This window comes from Alternaria conjuncta, assembly GCF_024043145.1.
Source record: "Alternaria conjuncta strain BMP 0040 chromosome Unknown scaffold_3, whole genome shotgun sequence".
NCBI classification, from domain to species: domain Eukaryota; kingdom Fungi; phylum Ascomycota; class Dothideomycetes; order Pleosporales; family Pleosporaceae; genus Alternaria; species Alternaria conjuncta.
Window position 1 is genome coordinate 1,748,898 of NW_026250092.1, and position 17,589 is coordinate 1,766,486.

The window sequence follows — 17,589 nt, forward strand, 5'->3', positions numbered from 1 at the left end:
CGTGTCTCTAGCCTGGTAATGGGTTGTGGTCAGATGGTTTGTGGCATCAAATGCATTTCTGGAAAGTACTAATCCATGTTGGCTTGCGCAATAAGCTAGTTTGTGAATGACGCAACTTGGGCGGTGTTGCCTTGGGATGCCTAGATCATGTCCGGGGATGGCAAGGCTGCAGCCACGTTTTTGGACAAAGTGGGGTTGGTGGCGTTGCACCAAGGGTGCACGCCTAATCCGAAGACCCCATAATCCCGCCGTGCCGCCCTAGATACTCCACAAGCTTCTTTTAATAAGAGCTCGAGTTCCAACCTTCTGTTCTGATACCAGCTTGTGTTTTATTCATCTTTCATCTTTCATCTTCCATCTTTCATCATGGGCTCCTTCGATTGTTACTGTATCTTATGCTCCATCTGCATGAACATTGGCGCCATCAGGATTGGATCGAGAAATGGCAAGTCTTTGCGCAAGCGAGATCGCGCGATGGATATAAGGATGGGAAGACGTACTGGGAAGAAGGTGGGACGCGGATTTGTGTACAGCGACGATGAGGACGAAGAAATGGAAGATGCGATCGACCCCGAAGCCGTTGAGAAGCAACGCATCGAACAGCAAGAACAGGAGGAAGACGATGCAGATTCGGATTACGAACCTTCCTCGGATTCTTCTTCGGACGACACGAAATCTATCGATAGCAACGACTCCGACTTACTTACGAGATCATCCGAGATTCTTGACGTCGCTCTTCGACCCCGTACCCCCGAGCCTGAGCCTGTGGAAGAACTCGATGATGGAAGTTGGTCGCAAGATCCCGAGTTGGACATTAGCGATGAGTGGGGTCTTGACAATTATGCCAGTACCGAGAACACTGAGGACAACAGTTTTGATCCTAGACTCATCGGACTCGACGACGTCAAATGGATTAATCGGGTCCGCGCACTGGCACTCAATCCCGAGCGGAAAGCCTACATATCCGGTAGAGGCCGCTACTACGACTATGGCTCTCTAGATATCGAAGGGCCTGGAAGAGATCCCAATGATCCGGGCGAAGGTTCTTTGAACATCACGAGCTACGCGAGTGGGGACGAACCACAAGCTTTTCCATTCCACGAGGCATGCTTCGACATTCTCGCAAAGAGCATAGGACTTGAGAGCAGAGATATTAATAAGCATGTGATGTTGAGAACGTTTAGCGCTCTTCTTGCAAACGAAAGACCAGTTTTGGATGTGGACTATCAGGTCTTTTCGGGCAACGAGCAATTTTGGCATAATGGAGCGGGATCGGAGTATGAAGTGTGCGATCCTTCCCCCCGACCTGCTCTCCAAGAAAGTATACAAGACATCCTACCCTCCAACATTTTCGGTGGGAGTCCGCAGTTGGCAAATCTAGCGCACAAGGTGCGAACGGATCCAATTGCAGTCCTCCCGTACGACCTGCTTCTCGAAATCCTTGGATATGTTGACTCCAAAGACATGCTTTCGCTCATGCAAGCCTCGCATCACGTCAACAGCGTCACTCGTGAAGCCGCATTCTGGAAACATATGGTACGCATGCGTGTATTGCCATGGTTCTACGAGTTGCGCTACTTCGTGGAGACTGCGACCACCGATGCGCTCGACTACAAAGGTCTTTTTCTCTGGGTGGATGCATCGACTCGTCCCAGGTTCGGCATCCAGGGACCCCTCATGCACATAGCAAATCGACGCCGGATCTGGGGCTGCTGCCAGCCAGTAGCCTCGCTCTACAAGAAAGCAACTGGGCCGGTCGAGCCCGCTGAGCCGGCAGACTCGGACGAAGCAAAGGCGATTCTAGACAGCTCCGTATGCTTGCACATGCCCATGACCATGTATCCCCCGCCAGCTCAGACCGAGACCGTTTCGGCACAGTTTATTCACTCTTGGAATGAGATTACTCATCGTGCTTGCGTTTTGGACACCTACTGGCGCCAGATTAACAACAGCCACGACTACTTAGTGGGAATTTCCGTCACCTTGGGTGACCAAACAAGACTTTTTGGCAGCTCTGATGGATTTACTGGACTTCCGTTTCATCTTGATCGTGGGGAGTGGATCAAGGAGATCGTCTGCTGTATCGAAGATATTGTGAATCAGACCGGGCCTCATGGGAAGCCTGAGGATCCTTGGCCATCCAAGACTGCTATGATCAGCGGTATCTCTGTACGCTGGGCTCACCATCTCCGAAGAAAACTATACTAATTAGAAGTAGGTGACACTGAATAATGGGAGAAAAAAAGGCTTGCACCGGAGTTACGCTGGTGTACGGAGGCCGTTCCAAGTGTTGGATGGCATGCATTTAGTAGGAATGGCGGGTCAAATTGCTTCGGTGAGTTCCCAAATGCTGCAGCCGTCTGCGCTACTCTACAGGCCTCTACTGACCTCATTGCCAGAATGGAGCTATCTCACGTCTCGGTCTTCTTCAAGCATGCAGACCGGACTCAGCACCACTCGCTCAGCCGCGATATACATCCGCTCAGCAGATGGCATGGGGAAAGCTTGGATCATCGCTACCCTACAATCGTGATGGTCAAAAGTATCCTGACCATGCTTCGGTCTGGGCGCATCCTACGATCCATTTCGAGTCCTTCCCCACTTCTACCCACCCCATACCATACGAACTCCCCCAGGATATGATGCCCAACGATGTGTTCATGTGGAACAAGAAAAACACAGGTATTGAATGCTTTCAGCCCGTTGCAACGAGTATCTCCATGCCTCACGATTCGACCGCTCTACCCAGCTCCCTCCCTGCGACCAACATATCGTCACCGTCCTACCAACTCCACACCGGTATCGATATCGTCGGCATCAACCCCGGCCCTCATGACATGTGGGGTAATCGCGGCCGCATGGTCGGCCGTCGCGGACCCGTCCTATGTCAATCCCCCAAATGGGCGCACGACATGACTGAGCCTCTCCGAGAATCCCTCAAAGCCGCATGGCAAGATATGAATAAGACAGGCAGTGGTCCACACCCTTACCAACTACAAAACACCGTCACTTTCCCGCTGAACCAGGAAGACATCACTGAAGTCCACGTCGAGCAGCAGTACCGCGCTCTCAAACTTGTTACGCAGAGTGGTCGGGTTGGCTACTTTGGCGAGCCGGATATGCGCGATTGGTTCGTGAGGAAGGCGGCGGGTGGAGAGCGGATTGTGGGGATTAGTGCGTGTTTTGGGGCGTTGGGTGGGTGGAGTGAGTCGGCGAAGATGTGGAGTCATCTCAAGTTGAGTCGCGTGGGGGTGGTGTTTGAGAGGGTTGATGGAGAGGGGAGGGTGATTGGTAAGGAGGAAGAGAAGAAGATGAGGGAGAAGGGTGTGGTGTTTGAGGAGGGTAAAGTTTTCATGTGCTCAGAGTAGAAGTGTATTGGCGTGGTGGTGGAACTCCAGTATGATGTTTTGCGCAATGTGATGCCGAGCTAGTTCACGCATTTGGGTAAATAGTTTTTTCACAGATTTAGTAGGTACATTTCTCTGTGTCAATTCCTTATCAACATCATAACGTGTCCTTCCATATACCGCGGTCCAACGTATGATTGGATTTTCCTCATCGAGCACTTCGAGATCACCACAAGGAATACAGAATGCAACGCAGGAGGCGGTGACAGCGCACATATACGGCCGTCAGACGTAGTTCGCTATGGATGATCCTAGTAATATGCCAGGGACGAACCTCATCGCACGACAAATCCAGGCTCTAATCACAACATCTCCGGACCGGCACGGAGATAACTTACAATCTGCCAACTCCTCACCGTTCAATACAGCAAGCCAATTGAGAACGTCGCGGACCTGAAGATCAATGTTGTCGCGTCCACGATGATGCGTCGTTCCCCACGCGCGATAAGGTTCGTGCTTGAGGGTCAGTGACATCATCCCTCGCGAAAATGCCTGGGCAGCGCAGCTAAACACAGCCTACTTCTGACAAGGTTGCGCTATCCAGATCTGCCACGTTGATCCGCGCTTTCTCTTGGTACGCGTCTTGGACAAATACCGCAAAGTATATACATTGCGACTGCAGCCGGAATGAGCTCGTCGTGGTTGCCGCTCGACGACAACGACGCGATGCACGACCCGCTTGAGGAGCTGCGCAACCCGCGTCAGGCCAAAGATGACTTTTTGAAGTATTTGAAAGAGGAGGTGTTGAAGTTGAACTTTTATCGCGCGCATATGCTGTATTTCGTTGTCGTTATCGCGATCTCCTCGGTTATTGTTTACGGGCAGGGTCTTGCTGATGGGCCCAAAGAGTATGGAGATGCGCATGTGACGTATACCGACGCGCTGTTCTTGTGCACCAGTGCTATGACAACTACAGGTAAGTGTCTTCTACTTGGGGTTTGACAGTTTGGGTGCCGAATACTAATCGATGCAGGGCTCAATTCGGTAGACCTCGGAGATATGTCCGGCTTCCAGCAAGCGACCTTCGCCGTGCTGCTAATAATTGGCAACATACCATTTGTATCGACAGCTGTGGTACTCATCAGAAGAGCACTGTTCCGGAAAAAGATGGCAGACGTCGTCAAACATTCGCACACTATGCAAAGACTCGTACGAGATATTGAAAACAGCCATTCGGATCAAGCAGAAAGCAGCAGCAGTACCGGAAGCCTGCGCCAGCGACCGAATGCAAAACAAGGCCAGACAGGAAAGAATGCACAAGAAGAAAACGAGGAGCCGCCGCAAGCAAAGATGTATCCCAAGTCTAGAAGACGCACATATCACTACGAGACCGGTTTTGGCTTCATTCCAACACCCTGGGAAATGAAGTCCGCACGCAACTTCTTCAGCCGCATGCTTGACCGCTTTTCGACAGAGTTGAAGCCCGAGAAACACGACTACGTCTCCTTCAAGCCGCATCTCGACTCCAAGGGTCGATTCCGCGAGCTCAGTGAGCAAGATCGCATGGAACTTGGGGGTGTGGAGTATCGCGCACTCCAAGCTCTGTTGCTTATCCTGGTTGGCTACCAGATTTTCTGGTATTTGCTTGGTATCACTTTCCTGATACCGTACGCATATCGCGACGATACCAAGAGCACATTGTATCAAGAGCAGCCAGGTGCCATCAACCCAGGATGGTGGGCATATTTTGCGACGGTGACGGAATTCTCCAACGGTGGACTCAACGTGCTCAACGCTAATTTCGTTCCCTTCAGTGGCAATGCGTATGTTCTGCTTGTGGCTGCATGTCTCGCGTTCGCTGGTCAAACGCAGTTCCCGATTTTACTCCGCATCACGATATGGATGTTGAAGAAGATACTGCCAAAAGAGTCTCGTATCAGGAACACGATGCAATTCCTTCTACAGCATCCGCGACGTTGTTTCATATACCTTTTTCCCAAGCGCGAGACAGTATACCTCTTTCTTGTTCAGCTCGGCATCGACATCACTGCCTGGCTTTGCTTCGAGATATTGAACATCGGCATGCCAGACGTCGAAGCTCTATCTACTGGCGCTAGAGTAGTAGACGGACTCTTCATGGCCAGCGGACTACGTACTAGCGGCGCATACATTATCAACATGAGTTCGCTCGCGCCCGCATGCTTGGTGGCTTATTTAGTCATCATGTACATCTCGATCTATCCCATGACGTTGGTACTGCGGAAGACGAACACGTACGAAGAGAAATCTATCGGACTGGAAGAGAATGACAGCAGTGCTGCTGGCGTAGCGTCTCATCTGCAAAAACAGCTCGCCTACGACATCTGGTTCCAATTCTTTGTATTTTTCCTCATATGTATCATTGAGCGAGGTCATATTCTCAACGCGTCGCCGGGCTTCAGCGTCTTCTCGATCTTATTCGAGGTCACGTCGGCATATGGCACTGTCGGCTTGAGCCTCGGTGTACCGGGAAAGAACACCAGTCTATGCGGCGACTTTGCAAGCTTGAGCAAAGTCGTCTTAATGGCTGCTATGCTACGTGGTAGACATCGTGGACTACCTTTGGCGATCGACAGAAGCATTCTTCTACCCGGCGAAGAGTTGATGCATCGCATGGATCAAGAGTACAGCTCGAGGGGCACAGAGAACCCACAAGAAGAGGCAGAGCTGAGAGATGACATTGAATCAAGTGGCGAGCAACAAAAGAATGGTGGAAAGGGCGACCAAGATCCCGAAGACAGGAGAGGGTCGCAACCGGACAACGAGGCTGGTCAGGAAGGGGCGGGAGAGACAGTTGCAGAGTCCAACCCCTGATGAAGAAGGGCCGCAAGCACAGTGCAGCCGTGGTCCCCTCGGGAGTACTGTCGGCCAAACATCACCCCAGATAGCCACAACGATTACGTTGATACAGTCACGAGAGTCAGCTGACCCAACGACTCTACGGTCCGACACAATCCTTTGGGAGTCACGCGTTACACACGCATTAGGCGACTACACCGACGCAGGCTTTCCTATCGCCTTATGCACCACCAAACCTTCGGTCACACTTCCAGAACCCCTCACTCATGCATGTCGCGGATATGACCGAACCCACGGCTTCAGCCTGCGACGTCATCTTCCCCCCTCAGCCATGCATACACAGATTCTATCAGCCCTACAAGGCATGTGAGCGAATCCATCGCGCGCATCCATCGCTCACACGCCACAGTTATGCGCCTCGAAACTAAGGCGCTCACAGATCCCCACCAGGTCTCAAACCCAGTTCGCATGAATACCGCCAACGCGACCCTGACCGACTCCACTGGACCGGAATCCAACGCACATCCCTGACACTTGCCGGAGCGTAGATCTGCATTAGGACTTCGGCATATGCGCTGACCGGGGACATGGAAATTGACTCGTTTGGTTCCAAGCCAGGGGGGTGTGGTGGGGATTGAGGGAGGATCTCTGGTCGATGAGATGGCGTGTTTACAGGGGGGGCCACAGGAAAGGGATCATGGAGGAAGGGTAAGGCAGCAAGGCATGAATATCGGGAAATTAGCAACAGAGCACTGGTACTATGTAGATGGCTGGGATGCCGTTTAGTTGGACGGATGGACGGGCTGTGGCGTTGTGCGTTAGGATCGGTGGGATGCGAGTCAAATGACGTTCGCGGGATGGGCGGGAGATGCGCAGGGCTGACATGGGGTCGAGCGTCAGACCAGCATGGAACAAGAATAGGAACACGGGATGCCGATTTTTCTCTCTCTCTCTCTCGCAAACCCGTCGCGTCTCTTAGTAAGACGGTTGTGATTTGGAATTCTCAATGGTCCTACTCCGGTCTATGACGAGGCTGTCTATATGCACATCGCCAAAGACGACACACGCGTGTATTGCATGCACCCCTGCTTACGTGTGCGAAAACCCACCAACACCACGTCAACTTCCCACTCTGCCGTTTCGCACTCCGAGCACATCTTGTGCGAACATCGTCAAAGCGAAATCGCCATCTACACGCACACACGATCTTGACAGGTGCATCTGACGCCCACACCCGCCGTTACCAAACCGTTGTGCCGCGCAAAGAGCAACTAGTGCGGTCCCAAACGTTTCACCTACCAAACACGCGACGAGTCAGGCTTCACCGCACCCACCGGCACTGGCAGCGACAACGGCAGCGGCAAAGAAGGAAATCATCCGACGATTACAACGGTATGCTAGTTGAAAAAGGACAGATGGTTCAGATGGCGCGTTCGCGTTCGCTTGGTAAGTTCCGTGATGTGGTGTTCTGTGCCTTGGGGTTTGAGCACCGGTGGATGTCATGGGCGGGCCTTGGAAGCAAGGCTGCCGCTGTCAGATTAGTTATCTGGACGAGGAATCAGCTCATCAGCGGGTAAATGTGAGTAAGAGGTTGATTGTGCGCAAGGAGTTCGTTGCTTGAGTGCGAAGGTGGAAGAGATCATGTTGGTTCAGGATGTGATGGCACCAGCCTCAACTTTGTGAGTTTACTCATCTTTCTAAGAGTCAAGTGCCTTAACATGCCTTTGATATTGTACTACGGACAAGAGGAAGTTCACAAAAGGTAAAGGAGAGGAAGTCGTGTTTGACATGCTCGCTTAACCGCCTGTATTAGGCACATATCAGGCGTAAGCGAAATGTCAGGAACATGTGGTCGTCAAGGGTATGCATGCTCGTTGAAAGTCCATACCATGATGAAGTGACTTGAGCAATGTGAACTAGTACTGTGGATATTCTTCTGTATTGACTACCGCTACCATCTACCGCGTAGAACAATGCTGCAAAACTCTTCAAAAAGTGAAGCGCCCAGATACCCGTTGATGCTATGCGCCAAGACCAAAATTCCAAATGCTGAACGCCTGAGTAAAGATTCCGAAACATCAAGTGTCTCATATGCCATGCTAAACCATACCGCTCTTGACATATACCACCGAGGACGTTAAGACAGTAATATGAAGAAAAGGGTTGATTGAATAGCGAATTAACGAAAGTAGAGAAGAGGAGAAAAGAGTCATTTGCCAATGCCATAGCCGCATTCCCATGCCTAATGCCACGACCCAGGAAGTGATCTAACAAGTACAGGAATGCAAAGATAATGGACATCTATTTCCTATCGTCGTTGAGGAGGCTGGCGATGGGCATGTTGTCCCTGGGCGCAGAGCTCCACGTACCAGCCCTTGGGCGGCCAGAGGAAGGAACAGGCATGGGCAGAACGTAAGGCATGCGCTCTGGGGCTGAAACGGCGCTAATGTTCATGGGGTTCATCGGGCTGTAGTGCTTGGCTGGCTCGCTGTGGGCAGGCGAGATGTAGCTCGGGAAGACGGAGGGCTTGAACATGGGGTTGTGCATGATGCTACCATCGGGCGAGGCGTCCGGAGTAGGAGGGCGGACAGCGTTGGAACCGTTGCGCCAGATCTCCTCGAGCTGGGCGGGGGAAACATCCGCACCGTAGTCGGCAGCGACGGTAGCCCAGAACTGTTGGCGGCGGGCTTCGTAGATGGAGCGGAGACGGTCAGTGTCAACGATCTTGGGCTGGTGGGCCACTTCGGTGTTGATACGGAGACCGTTGTAAGGCTCTGGGGATCCACGGGGAGTAAGGGTGCGGGGCTTGGGAAGGAGGATCTTGTGCTGGGAGCGGCCGGGAGAGGTGGTGATGGAGTTGGCGCGGACATGGGGACTGCCAGTGTAGCTCATGGGCGAGCTGTGGCGGGACGATTGAGAGTACGCGTCCTGATCCATAGTCATGGAGTAGACCGGAGCAGTACCGGAAGAGCTGCAAGAGGCGTTGGAAGAGACCGAGTTGTTGCGCTTGCGGCGGTGGCTACCGTGCGAGAGCTGATGGTAGTGCAGGCGGCATGCAAGCTCGGTCTTCTTGAGGTGAGCTGCAATGTGCTTGTAAGGCATCTTTTGCATGCGGGTCTGAAGAAGGTAGTTCTCCTAGATATTGTAAGTATATGGTGGATGGTGATGAGTGCAACTGGTCAACATACCTCTTCTTCGGACCAAGACCTGTTACCACCGGCTGACATCTTCCTAGCGCGGAGGCTGGAAGGGTCAGGAGACTGAGAGTTCATCTCAGGAAGAGGGGAGAGAATCTGGGGCTGGTGGTGAAGCATGTTGTAATCGTTGTGTTGCTGAGCTGATAGTATGTTGATGTTGATGTTGCTGATTGGAGTACTTGGCGTAGAAGAAGTCGTTGATTCGTGTCCACTAGGGATGTCTGTTCGTCGTGATCGAGGCTGGCTCTGAAAAGAAAGTATTACACGGTGTGTCGGTAAAAAAGTAATTGCTCAGCAATGTTGGTAAAGTTGATTAAGTGAATGTAGTGCAGCCCAAACCAGTGGGAAGTAAAAGAGAGTATTACAAGGCTGCTAAAAAACAAAAGACAGATGCCGATTGAACAGATGCGGTTGAAGCCTCGAAACTTGGGGCACTCGGGCAGTTATAGAGTTTGGACAGAGGTCAAGAAACGGGTCGGTCAGTGGTCACAGACCAGGTCGATTAGCAGTGGCAGTTTCTGAGATTGGCAACGTTTTCAAACCGTCGCTTCTGCAACTCGATTCCTGATCGGCATCATGGGGCAAAGACGGTGTTCGCAGCCAAAATGTTTAGAAGAACCTTGACACGAGACATGTTAAGCCGGAAGTGGAACGGACATGAAGACGCATACGAAATCGATGCCTGGGGCTCTGAAGATCTAGAGCGGGATGCATAAGGTCCTCAGCCTCATCGGGACCCACGGGGGCAGTTTCAAAACCGCGCGCGTCGGACTTGGTGCAGTTTTGACGGAGCGCGAGGTTTGACAATGTTTGGAAAGCTGGAAACAAGCAGCGACCAGTGCCGAAGCGACGGCGGGCGCTAACGCAGAACGTGCTGTGACAGGCTGCGGGGGGGACTGTGCGCCGGCGGTCGCCCATTGCAGAGACAAACAACATTGGCAACGAGCTTTGAAGCACTTTTCAACGACTATGCCTCAGACACTTTGCTACGAATCTGCTCCATGTGAATAGGGCCGAGCAGACGGTGAGTGGAGATGATTCGCAACACACAAGAGTGCAGATGACGACGCTGTGAGACAGGCGAAACGAGTACGTTCGGATGGGTCGTGTTCCGCCTACAGCATCAACACGTCAGGCAACTCGTAAGGCCGAAGCGCTTGGCAGGCCATGTGTGCTGCTATAGGTCGTAAGTGGTAAGGCTGTGGCAGAGCGGTTCTGATCAAACGCTTGTGGCTTGTAGTGATACTGGCGCTGCGTCAGGCGGCTGGAGAAAGAGCTTGGCTTGAATGCGGAGCGGAGCCTGGTTGAAAAGGCATCCAGGCCCACGGCGAGCAAAGTACTCAGGACGGTCCGGCAGCAGCATATCGATTACCTCACTCCTCTTCCCCGCGCCCAGCGGTGTTGCTGATGAGCGCAAGAGGTCCTTGTTTGGTACCATCGTTGCAAGCCGCTGCTGCAGTGGCCGTGTGGAGAAGACAGGGATGGCTCGCACTCGGCGACGACTGAGGCCGGGCTAAATAGCAGCACAATCTCTGTGGTGGTGAGGGCGCCATTGGCGGTCAAGCGGCAGGTCGTGAGATAGATTGTCGAGCAGAGCAGCCGTCTGACGTGGTCGTGTTTGTGCGACTCTCGCCATGGCGACTTCCCGCTGTGTTGTTGACCGATGATGAGGTTGGAAGGCACGAGCACCACTCGAGGAAAGAGCGGCCGGTCCATGCACGCTGCCCCGCTCCAGCTGCCAGCAACTCCGTCACCACTACGGCACGCCATCTGGCCTGGTAGCGACTCCACGGTGACCTGATCTGGAGTCACTCTACTCGACCCGGCATGGGAATCGCCATGACACTCATGACAACATGCGCTTGTCTCGCCCACTACTCCGCCGGCGCCGTGGCTGTCTGTATACACAGTCATCATGTCGCGACACCCGATCGGGGGCGCTCCGCATCACTCGCATGTATGCTGGACACGCATGAAGCAGTCACGCGCTGCGCACTCTACCTCCGCTGCCCTCTTAGCACTCGTCGCGCTGTCCCCGTAACCTCAAAGCCACCTGTTCATCAGAGCCGGGCCCTAGAGCCTGTTACCCCGCTTCTTGTCTGCAGCGCGTCCCCGCGTATCTATACCTCGACGACCACCTTCAATTCACTAGCGGGCAAGTACTAGTACTTGCCCTCCCCATCTTGGGCGCCGACCCCCGCTAGCATTCGGCCACTTAACCTCACAGCGTCGCCCTCGTCCTCCACCATGATGCCTATGCCTTCCTCCCATTCGCCCGTCTGCTGCCAACCTGACCCTCTTTGTATCCCTTGTACTTGATCAGCGCTCGCACCGACAGGCCATCTGCTTCCTTGGATATCATGATGATCTACTGCCTCCAGTCTGGCCGTCGTACCCTCTGAAAGTGGTCCTGAAGCTGTAATATACGAGCATGACACTACACTCTATAGGCGCATCCTGCTCTCCCCAGTGAAGCTGTCTCGTGCTGCCGCCTGCCTGGCTTAGGTCTTATCGCCCCGTCTGCCGCCATGTCGTGAGTCTTTCCACTATATCCGTCTCGTCTTGTCCCCATTCTGCGACTCTGAGATACTTCCCCTACTCGACTCGGTACCTTGCCGCGCGCGCTGACGTTGTGGCCCCCGACAGCTCCTCGCCCTCCACCAAGCGTAGCCTGAAACCGTCGCCCATTGCAGCGAACCCCCAACCGAGCGTTCAGTACTCTGGACCGCCAGAGCTGCCCAGTTTACAGCCAGCGGCGTCATTCACCACGGCGAATCCAGAGGCTCACACTGGCGCTCAACCGCCACTGCCATCTCCTACGAGCCGAAAGCGCAAGTCTGTAACCCTCGGACAGTCCCAGGAACAGATGGCAGGTACTGCAGATAGTGCAGAGGCGCAAGCGAGTAGTGCTGTGTTGCCACCCACGGCTGATGTCGATGCTGCACAGGAGCCCAAGACCAAGAAGAGTCGGACAAATACGCCTTGGACGCCAGCTGAGGAATTGAGATTGAAACAAATGAGAGATGCTGGAAACAGCTGGAGCGAGATCGCAAAGGTGAGCAGGGCGCTTGCCGGATCAGACAACTGCCGTGTTCCCGGAGAACAGTTAGCTGACTTGGCCTTTGGTAGACGTTCCCGCAGCGGACAGAAGGGAGTGTAAAGAAACATTGGTACAAGGTGGGCATGCGACCAGTACTGTTCCACTGCGGACCCTCTAACTGACCTTCAAGGACATGCACTATGCCGAGTTCGCTGAGGACGAAGTGAGTTAGAGGCTATATCTCCGTCCCTCTGAGAGTGTGCTGATGAGTAAGAAGAGCGCCGCGCTGCTTGCCGCCATCAAAGAATACGATGCCAACAAATGGAAGGTCATCGGTCAGAAGGTTGGCAAGCCTGCAAAAGTATGTCTTGATCGTCTCTGAACGTAGTCTTCGCGTGCATGAGCTTGTACTGACGTGCACCAGGCATGCGAGCAGTACGCAAAGGAGAATTTTGGCGGCAAGTACTGAACGACACTCATGATCACAGTCTGCATCTTTCCGGAATTAGTGCGGTGGGGCCCGCTTATGATACCAGCTTTCCTATCTTGATCGAGCATCGCATGCGCAAAAGTGCTGTGGGCATCCGTTCGTCCTTCTTGGTGTTTCCGGACGTGGTTCTCGGCAGCGGAGTACACAAGGCATTAGTCGCCTTCTCTTTCCAAAAGATGCTTAGCAGTTTTCGGCAACGCTGACCAATGTTATTGTGTTTCTCCGCGGTCATCCTTTCGCTTCGGGATTTGGTTGTAGTCCTGAGGGAGCTTCCATCCTGGATATAATGTCGAATGTCTTTACTTAGCAATAGTCGGCAATGTATCCATGCCATAACGGATTGTCGCATGTGGGGAGCATCTCAAAGTCTTGCGTGTCGAAGCGGCGATTGGCCGATCTTGCTTGTGTTATCGTTTCACGTCAACGAACAGTTGGGAGAGTTGGTTTCGGCAGCCTGCAGCGGTTCGTTGAATGTTTCAACCCCTCGCCACACCACACCTCAACGTTCCGCCTCACCTACTGCCGCACGCAGATCGGCAGAATCCGCCTGGCTATTTGTAGCACACATAGACGACGCGCCTTTGCCGTCAGTGTAGCAATCATGGCGCAGAGGACGATCGATGTTTTCTTTTTCGTGCGATCAACGGTGTCGTTGGGGCGATCTCAGTCGCGACGCCCACGTGTAACGGCATGAGTTACCCAGAGTCCCAGACGAACGCTCCGGCTATGCTACCGAACCATATCAACGGGCGCGCGATGTGGTCGCGACGCGCTTGCACGAAGCCGTGCCGTAACGTCGACAGTAGATTGCGCGTAGGGGGAACTTGGTCGCCCACAATGCGCCGCAACGCGCTTCTACTCACCGTGTACATGCGCTGCACGCGCTCCGCTCACGACGCAGGCCAGATGACATGGCGGCGTGGCCGCGGTGAAGGGCGCGGTCTGTTGGACGGAGCGTGGTGAGGGCTGCATCGTGCAGTTCCGCGAGCCTATAGTTCGCAATGGCGTGCATCAGCCTAAATGGATAATGCGCCGTTGGTCGAGTACTTGAAGATTGGCAGACTATCGCTAGGCCTGAAAGTCGTACATGGCGACGGCGGTGAGGTCATAGCGAGGGCTGCAGATGCAGGGAGATCCCAGCCTCCAGCCGGGGAGTTATCTTATAAATCAGACGCCCCGCAAAAAACCTTGCTTACAAGTCCTTGTAGCTTCTAAAAACTTCTTAGCTAATTATAAAGCTAGCGTATAAACTAAACTTCTTAGCTAATAAAAGCTAATTATATAATACTTATAGTAAGGCTTTTATAAAGCGTTTAAGAAAAAATAGTAGAACTTTTAGTAAATAGATATTTTAAATTATAACTTTAGTAAAGTTTACTTATTAGTACTATAACACTACTATCTTACTTTATTATAGTATTAAATATAATAGAAAGTATAAGTTCTTCTTAATACTATTATATTTATTAAGTCTAATTTACGCGTAATATTAATAAAGAAGTATAGTATTATAAAAGATAATATTTTAGCTCTTTAGCGTAATTACGTTTTACTAATCTATCTACTATATTCTACTTACTTTATACTTACGCTAAAACTTTTATAAAGCTCTATAAAGTTTTATAAAGCTTTATAACTTTTTATAAACTTTTATACTAGTTATAGTTATATCTACTATATATATTATATTATAGTATTATAGTATTATAGTATTATAGTATTACGTATAGTAGTGCTATAGTGCTCTAATAGAAATATTATAGTATTATAAAATACTATAAACTTTTATAAACTACTAGGCTAATAGCTAGCTACTAAGGCTTATAGTAGGTAAATTAGCTACTAGCTATATAGTAGTAACTTTCTTAGACTTCTATAAACTTCTATAAAGTTCTTTAGACTACTAGTAACTTCTATAAACTTCTATAAAGTTCTTTAAACTACTAGTAACTTCTTATAGCTAGTTATTCTTATAAAGTAGCTATAGTAAAGTATAAAATAAAGTAAAAAGTAGATAAACGTAGTAGATAGTACTAGAGTTATACTATTACTATGTTTAAGCGTATAGTAATTAGATAAGCTACGCTTCTAATTAATTAATATATTACTATAATTCTAGATATAAAATTAGAGAAACTTTCTCTACTAGTAGAGAACGTAAAATAGAAATAATATATAGTATTATAAGAGTAAGTTATTTAGTATTATCTAAGGCGTATACTATTTTATAGTTATAGTAGTAAGATACTTAAACTATATAATAAGTAGGTATACGCTCTTTAGTGTCTTATCTATATAAGAGGTAATATATTATTAATTACTATAACTAGCTTTAGTAAAAGCTTTATCTTCTATACGTATTTAGTATTAACTAGAAAGATTATACTATAGTTAATACTACTCTCTAAGCTAGAGAATAAGTAGCTTAGTAATATACGTTATCTTAATAGTGTAAGACCTTACTTAGTTAATATAAGAACTTATACTTAGTCTTATAAGCTTATTAATAAAATTATCTATAGTAAGTATACTTATATATTAATAAAGCCTAAGTAAGTATCTAGTTATATCTTCTAGACTATGTTAAAAGACATAACCTTCTAGTTATAGATTAGAATTATTATAATTAATAAGTACTATCTTATTATCTAGTAGAAAGCATTTTATTCTACTTTTACGTAGCTAGGTAAACTTTACAGTATTTTTATATAGAATATTAATTAGTTTAGTTATTTAGCTATATTAGACCTTAACTCTACTAAGTAGATATTAGATACTACTAGTTTCTACTATTTAGAGCATAATACTTATAAGACTAAGTTAATTTAAATAACTATTAATAGGTCTAACACGTCTATAACTATTATAGAGATACTACCTAGTAAGTCTATATTATAGAATCTTCTTTTCTTCTTACTACTACTATCTATAACTAGAGAGGCTACTATACCTATAATATAGCTTAAGATAATTATTTTTATTAATAAAAGAATCTAACTCTAGAACGCTATAGAATAAGCTATAATAATACTTATATATATAATAAAGAACTTTCTAGATAATTAATACTATAGCACTAATCTATTAGCTAGAGATTAGTACGTATTTAACGTAGTTAAGATATATACTATTTATATTACGTAGTATAATAAAGACGTAACGTATAATAAGTTTAAGTGTTCTACTTCTTATATTTATATTATCTTTATAATAACATCTCTTAGAATAGATATAAACTTACTAGATATTATAAAAGTTATAACATAGAATATACTAATTACTAAGAGTATTATAGATCTATAGTAGTAAATTAGTTATAAAAAGAAAGACGCTAGGTATACTAGCTAAGTATTTATCTTTCTTTTATACTAGCTCTTTAACTATAATAGAGTTAATTAACTAGATATTATAGTAGTTCTAAAGCTAAAGCTTCTAGCTTAAGTATAATAGTCTTATTATTAGCTTCTATCTTTACGCGTAGCTAGTAGACTTTTATAAATAGTAATACCTAGTAATATTAATATATCTATTAGCTTATCTACGTCTTAGTTTATAGATAATAAAGTAGTATCTTAGATAAGATTATCTAAGAATAGTTATAAGTTCTAGTCTAAAACTAATAGATAAAAGTAGGTAAATATACTACTATCTTAGCTAAAGGTTGTAAGTAATAGCTATTACTATTATAGGTTTCTTAAGTAGCTAGATAAATATACTATACTTATAGACTAGTAACTTTATATAGCGCTAGAGGCCTACTATTCTAAGTACACTTAGTAACTAAAGTAGTAAATTAAAGAAGCCTTTAATATCTTTATTAGCTCTATAGAGTTTTATAGAAGTACGCTTACTAACCTAATATATACTTAGATTAAAGTGTTTATAGTATAGTAGGTAATAGTGCTCTTATATAGAGAAAATTAATAATTTTCTATACTATTAGGTATATATATAGACTAGGTTACGTGTATCTAAGTTAGTAATATATTAGTAGATATAGATACTAGAGCTAATAAAGACCTAGCTTTTCTAAATAGTATTAACTAGATACTATCTCTATATATATAGTAGTATTATAATATAGATAGTAAGGTAGCACTATTACTATATTAACTATGTAATATACTAAATACTTCTTAAGTAGAGTATAGTACACTTCTAGATAATAGAAGATAGTTAAGAATAATAAGAACTTAGAGTATACTATTAGAATCTTAGTTATCTATGTATCTACTTCTACTAGACTAGCGTATAAATAATAATATAGCTACTAGTATTATAAGAATAAACGCGTAAGTCTAAGTTAAAGTATTTATTAATAGTCTAAATAGTAGTGTTATAGCTCTAGTTCTGTAAGACGCTAGTTTCTAGATTATAGTAAACTATTTAGCGCGTATTTATTATAAATCTAATTTAATACTTTTACTAATAGTGTCTTAAATTTATAAAGACGTAAGTTAGACTACGCCTACTACTAGTCTAGTGTCTCTCTTATCTCTTACTAGTGTAGCTAGTACTCTAAGTTCTTATATAGTAGTAAAGCGTTATATACCTAAGTTAAGAGGTTAAAATAACTATAATATAGTATATACGCTATAACTAGTATTACGTAAGAGATAGGCTACTAGTCTAAATAGAGTAGTAGAGATAGTAATAGTAACTTCTAGTTACGCTATT

The 17,589-nt window shown here is 47.5% G+C and overlaps 4 protein-coding genes across 4 annotated transcripts; 3 read left to right on the forward strand and 1 right to left on the reverse strand.

Moving 5' to 3' along the window:
* Positions 1 to 366: 366 nt before the first annotated feature.
* J4E85_002562 (uncharacterized protein) lies at positions 367 to 3,368 on the forward strand (the record flags this gene model as incomplete). Its single annotated transcript, XM_051466840.1, has 3 exons — positions 367 to 2,169; positions 2,219 to 2,335; positions 2,400 to 3,368. 3 exons carry the CDS (start codon positions 367 to 369, stop codon positions 3,366 to 3,368), a joined length of 2,889 nt encoding a protein of 962 aa, XP_051329695.1.
* Positions 3,369 to 4,034: 666 nt separating this feature from the next.
* Positions 4,035 to 6,200, forward strand: J4E85_002563 (uncharacterized protein; the record flags this gene model as incomplete). Its single annotated transcript, XM_051466841.1, has 2 exons — positions 4,035 to 4,323; positions 4,381 to 6,200. 2 exons carry the CDS (start codon positions 4,035 to 4,037, stop codon positions 6,198 to 6,200), a joined length of 2,109 nt encoding a protein of 702 aa, XP_051329696.1.
* Positions 6,201 to 8,486: 2,286 nt separating this feature from the next.
* J4E85_002564 (uncharacterized protein) lies at positions 8,487 to 9,499 on the reverse strand (the record flags this gene model as incomplete). The annotated part of the gene is made up of 2 exons (XM_051466842.1): positions 8,487 to 9,320; positions 9,374 to 9,499. 2 exons carry the CDS (start codon positions 9,497 to 9,499, stop codon positions 8,487 to 8,489), a joined length of 960 nt encoding a protein of 319 aa, XP_051329697.1.
* A 2,411-nt stretch (positions 9,500 to 11,910) lies between these two features.
* On the forward strand, positions 11,911 to 12,891 carry J4E85_002565 (uncharacterized protein; the record flags this gene model as incomplete). The annotated part of the gene is made up of 5 exons (XM_051466843.1): positions 11,911 to 11,915; positions 12,029 to 12,437; positions 12,613 to 12,645; positions 12,697 to 12,783; positions 12,847 to 12,891. 5 exons carry the CDS (start codon positions 11,911 to 11,913, stop codon positions 12,889 to 12,891), a joined length of 579 nt encoding a protein of 192 aa, XP_051329698.1.
* Between the last annotated feature and the right edge of the window lie 4,698 nt (positions 12,892 to 17,589).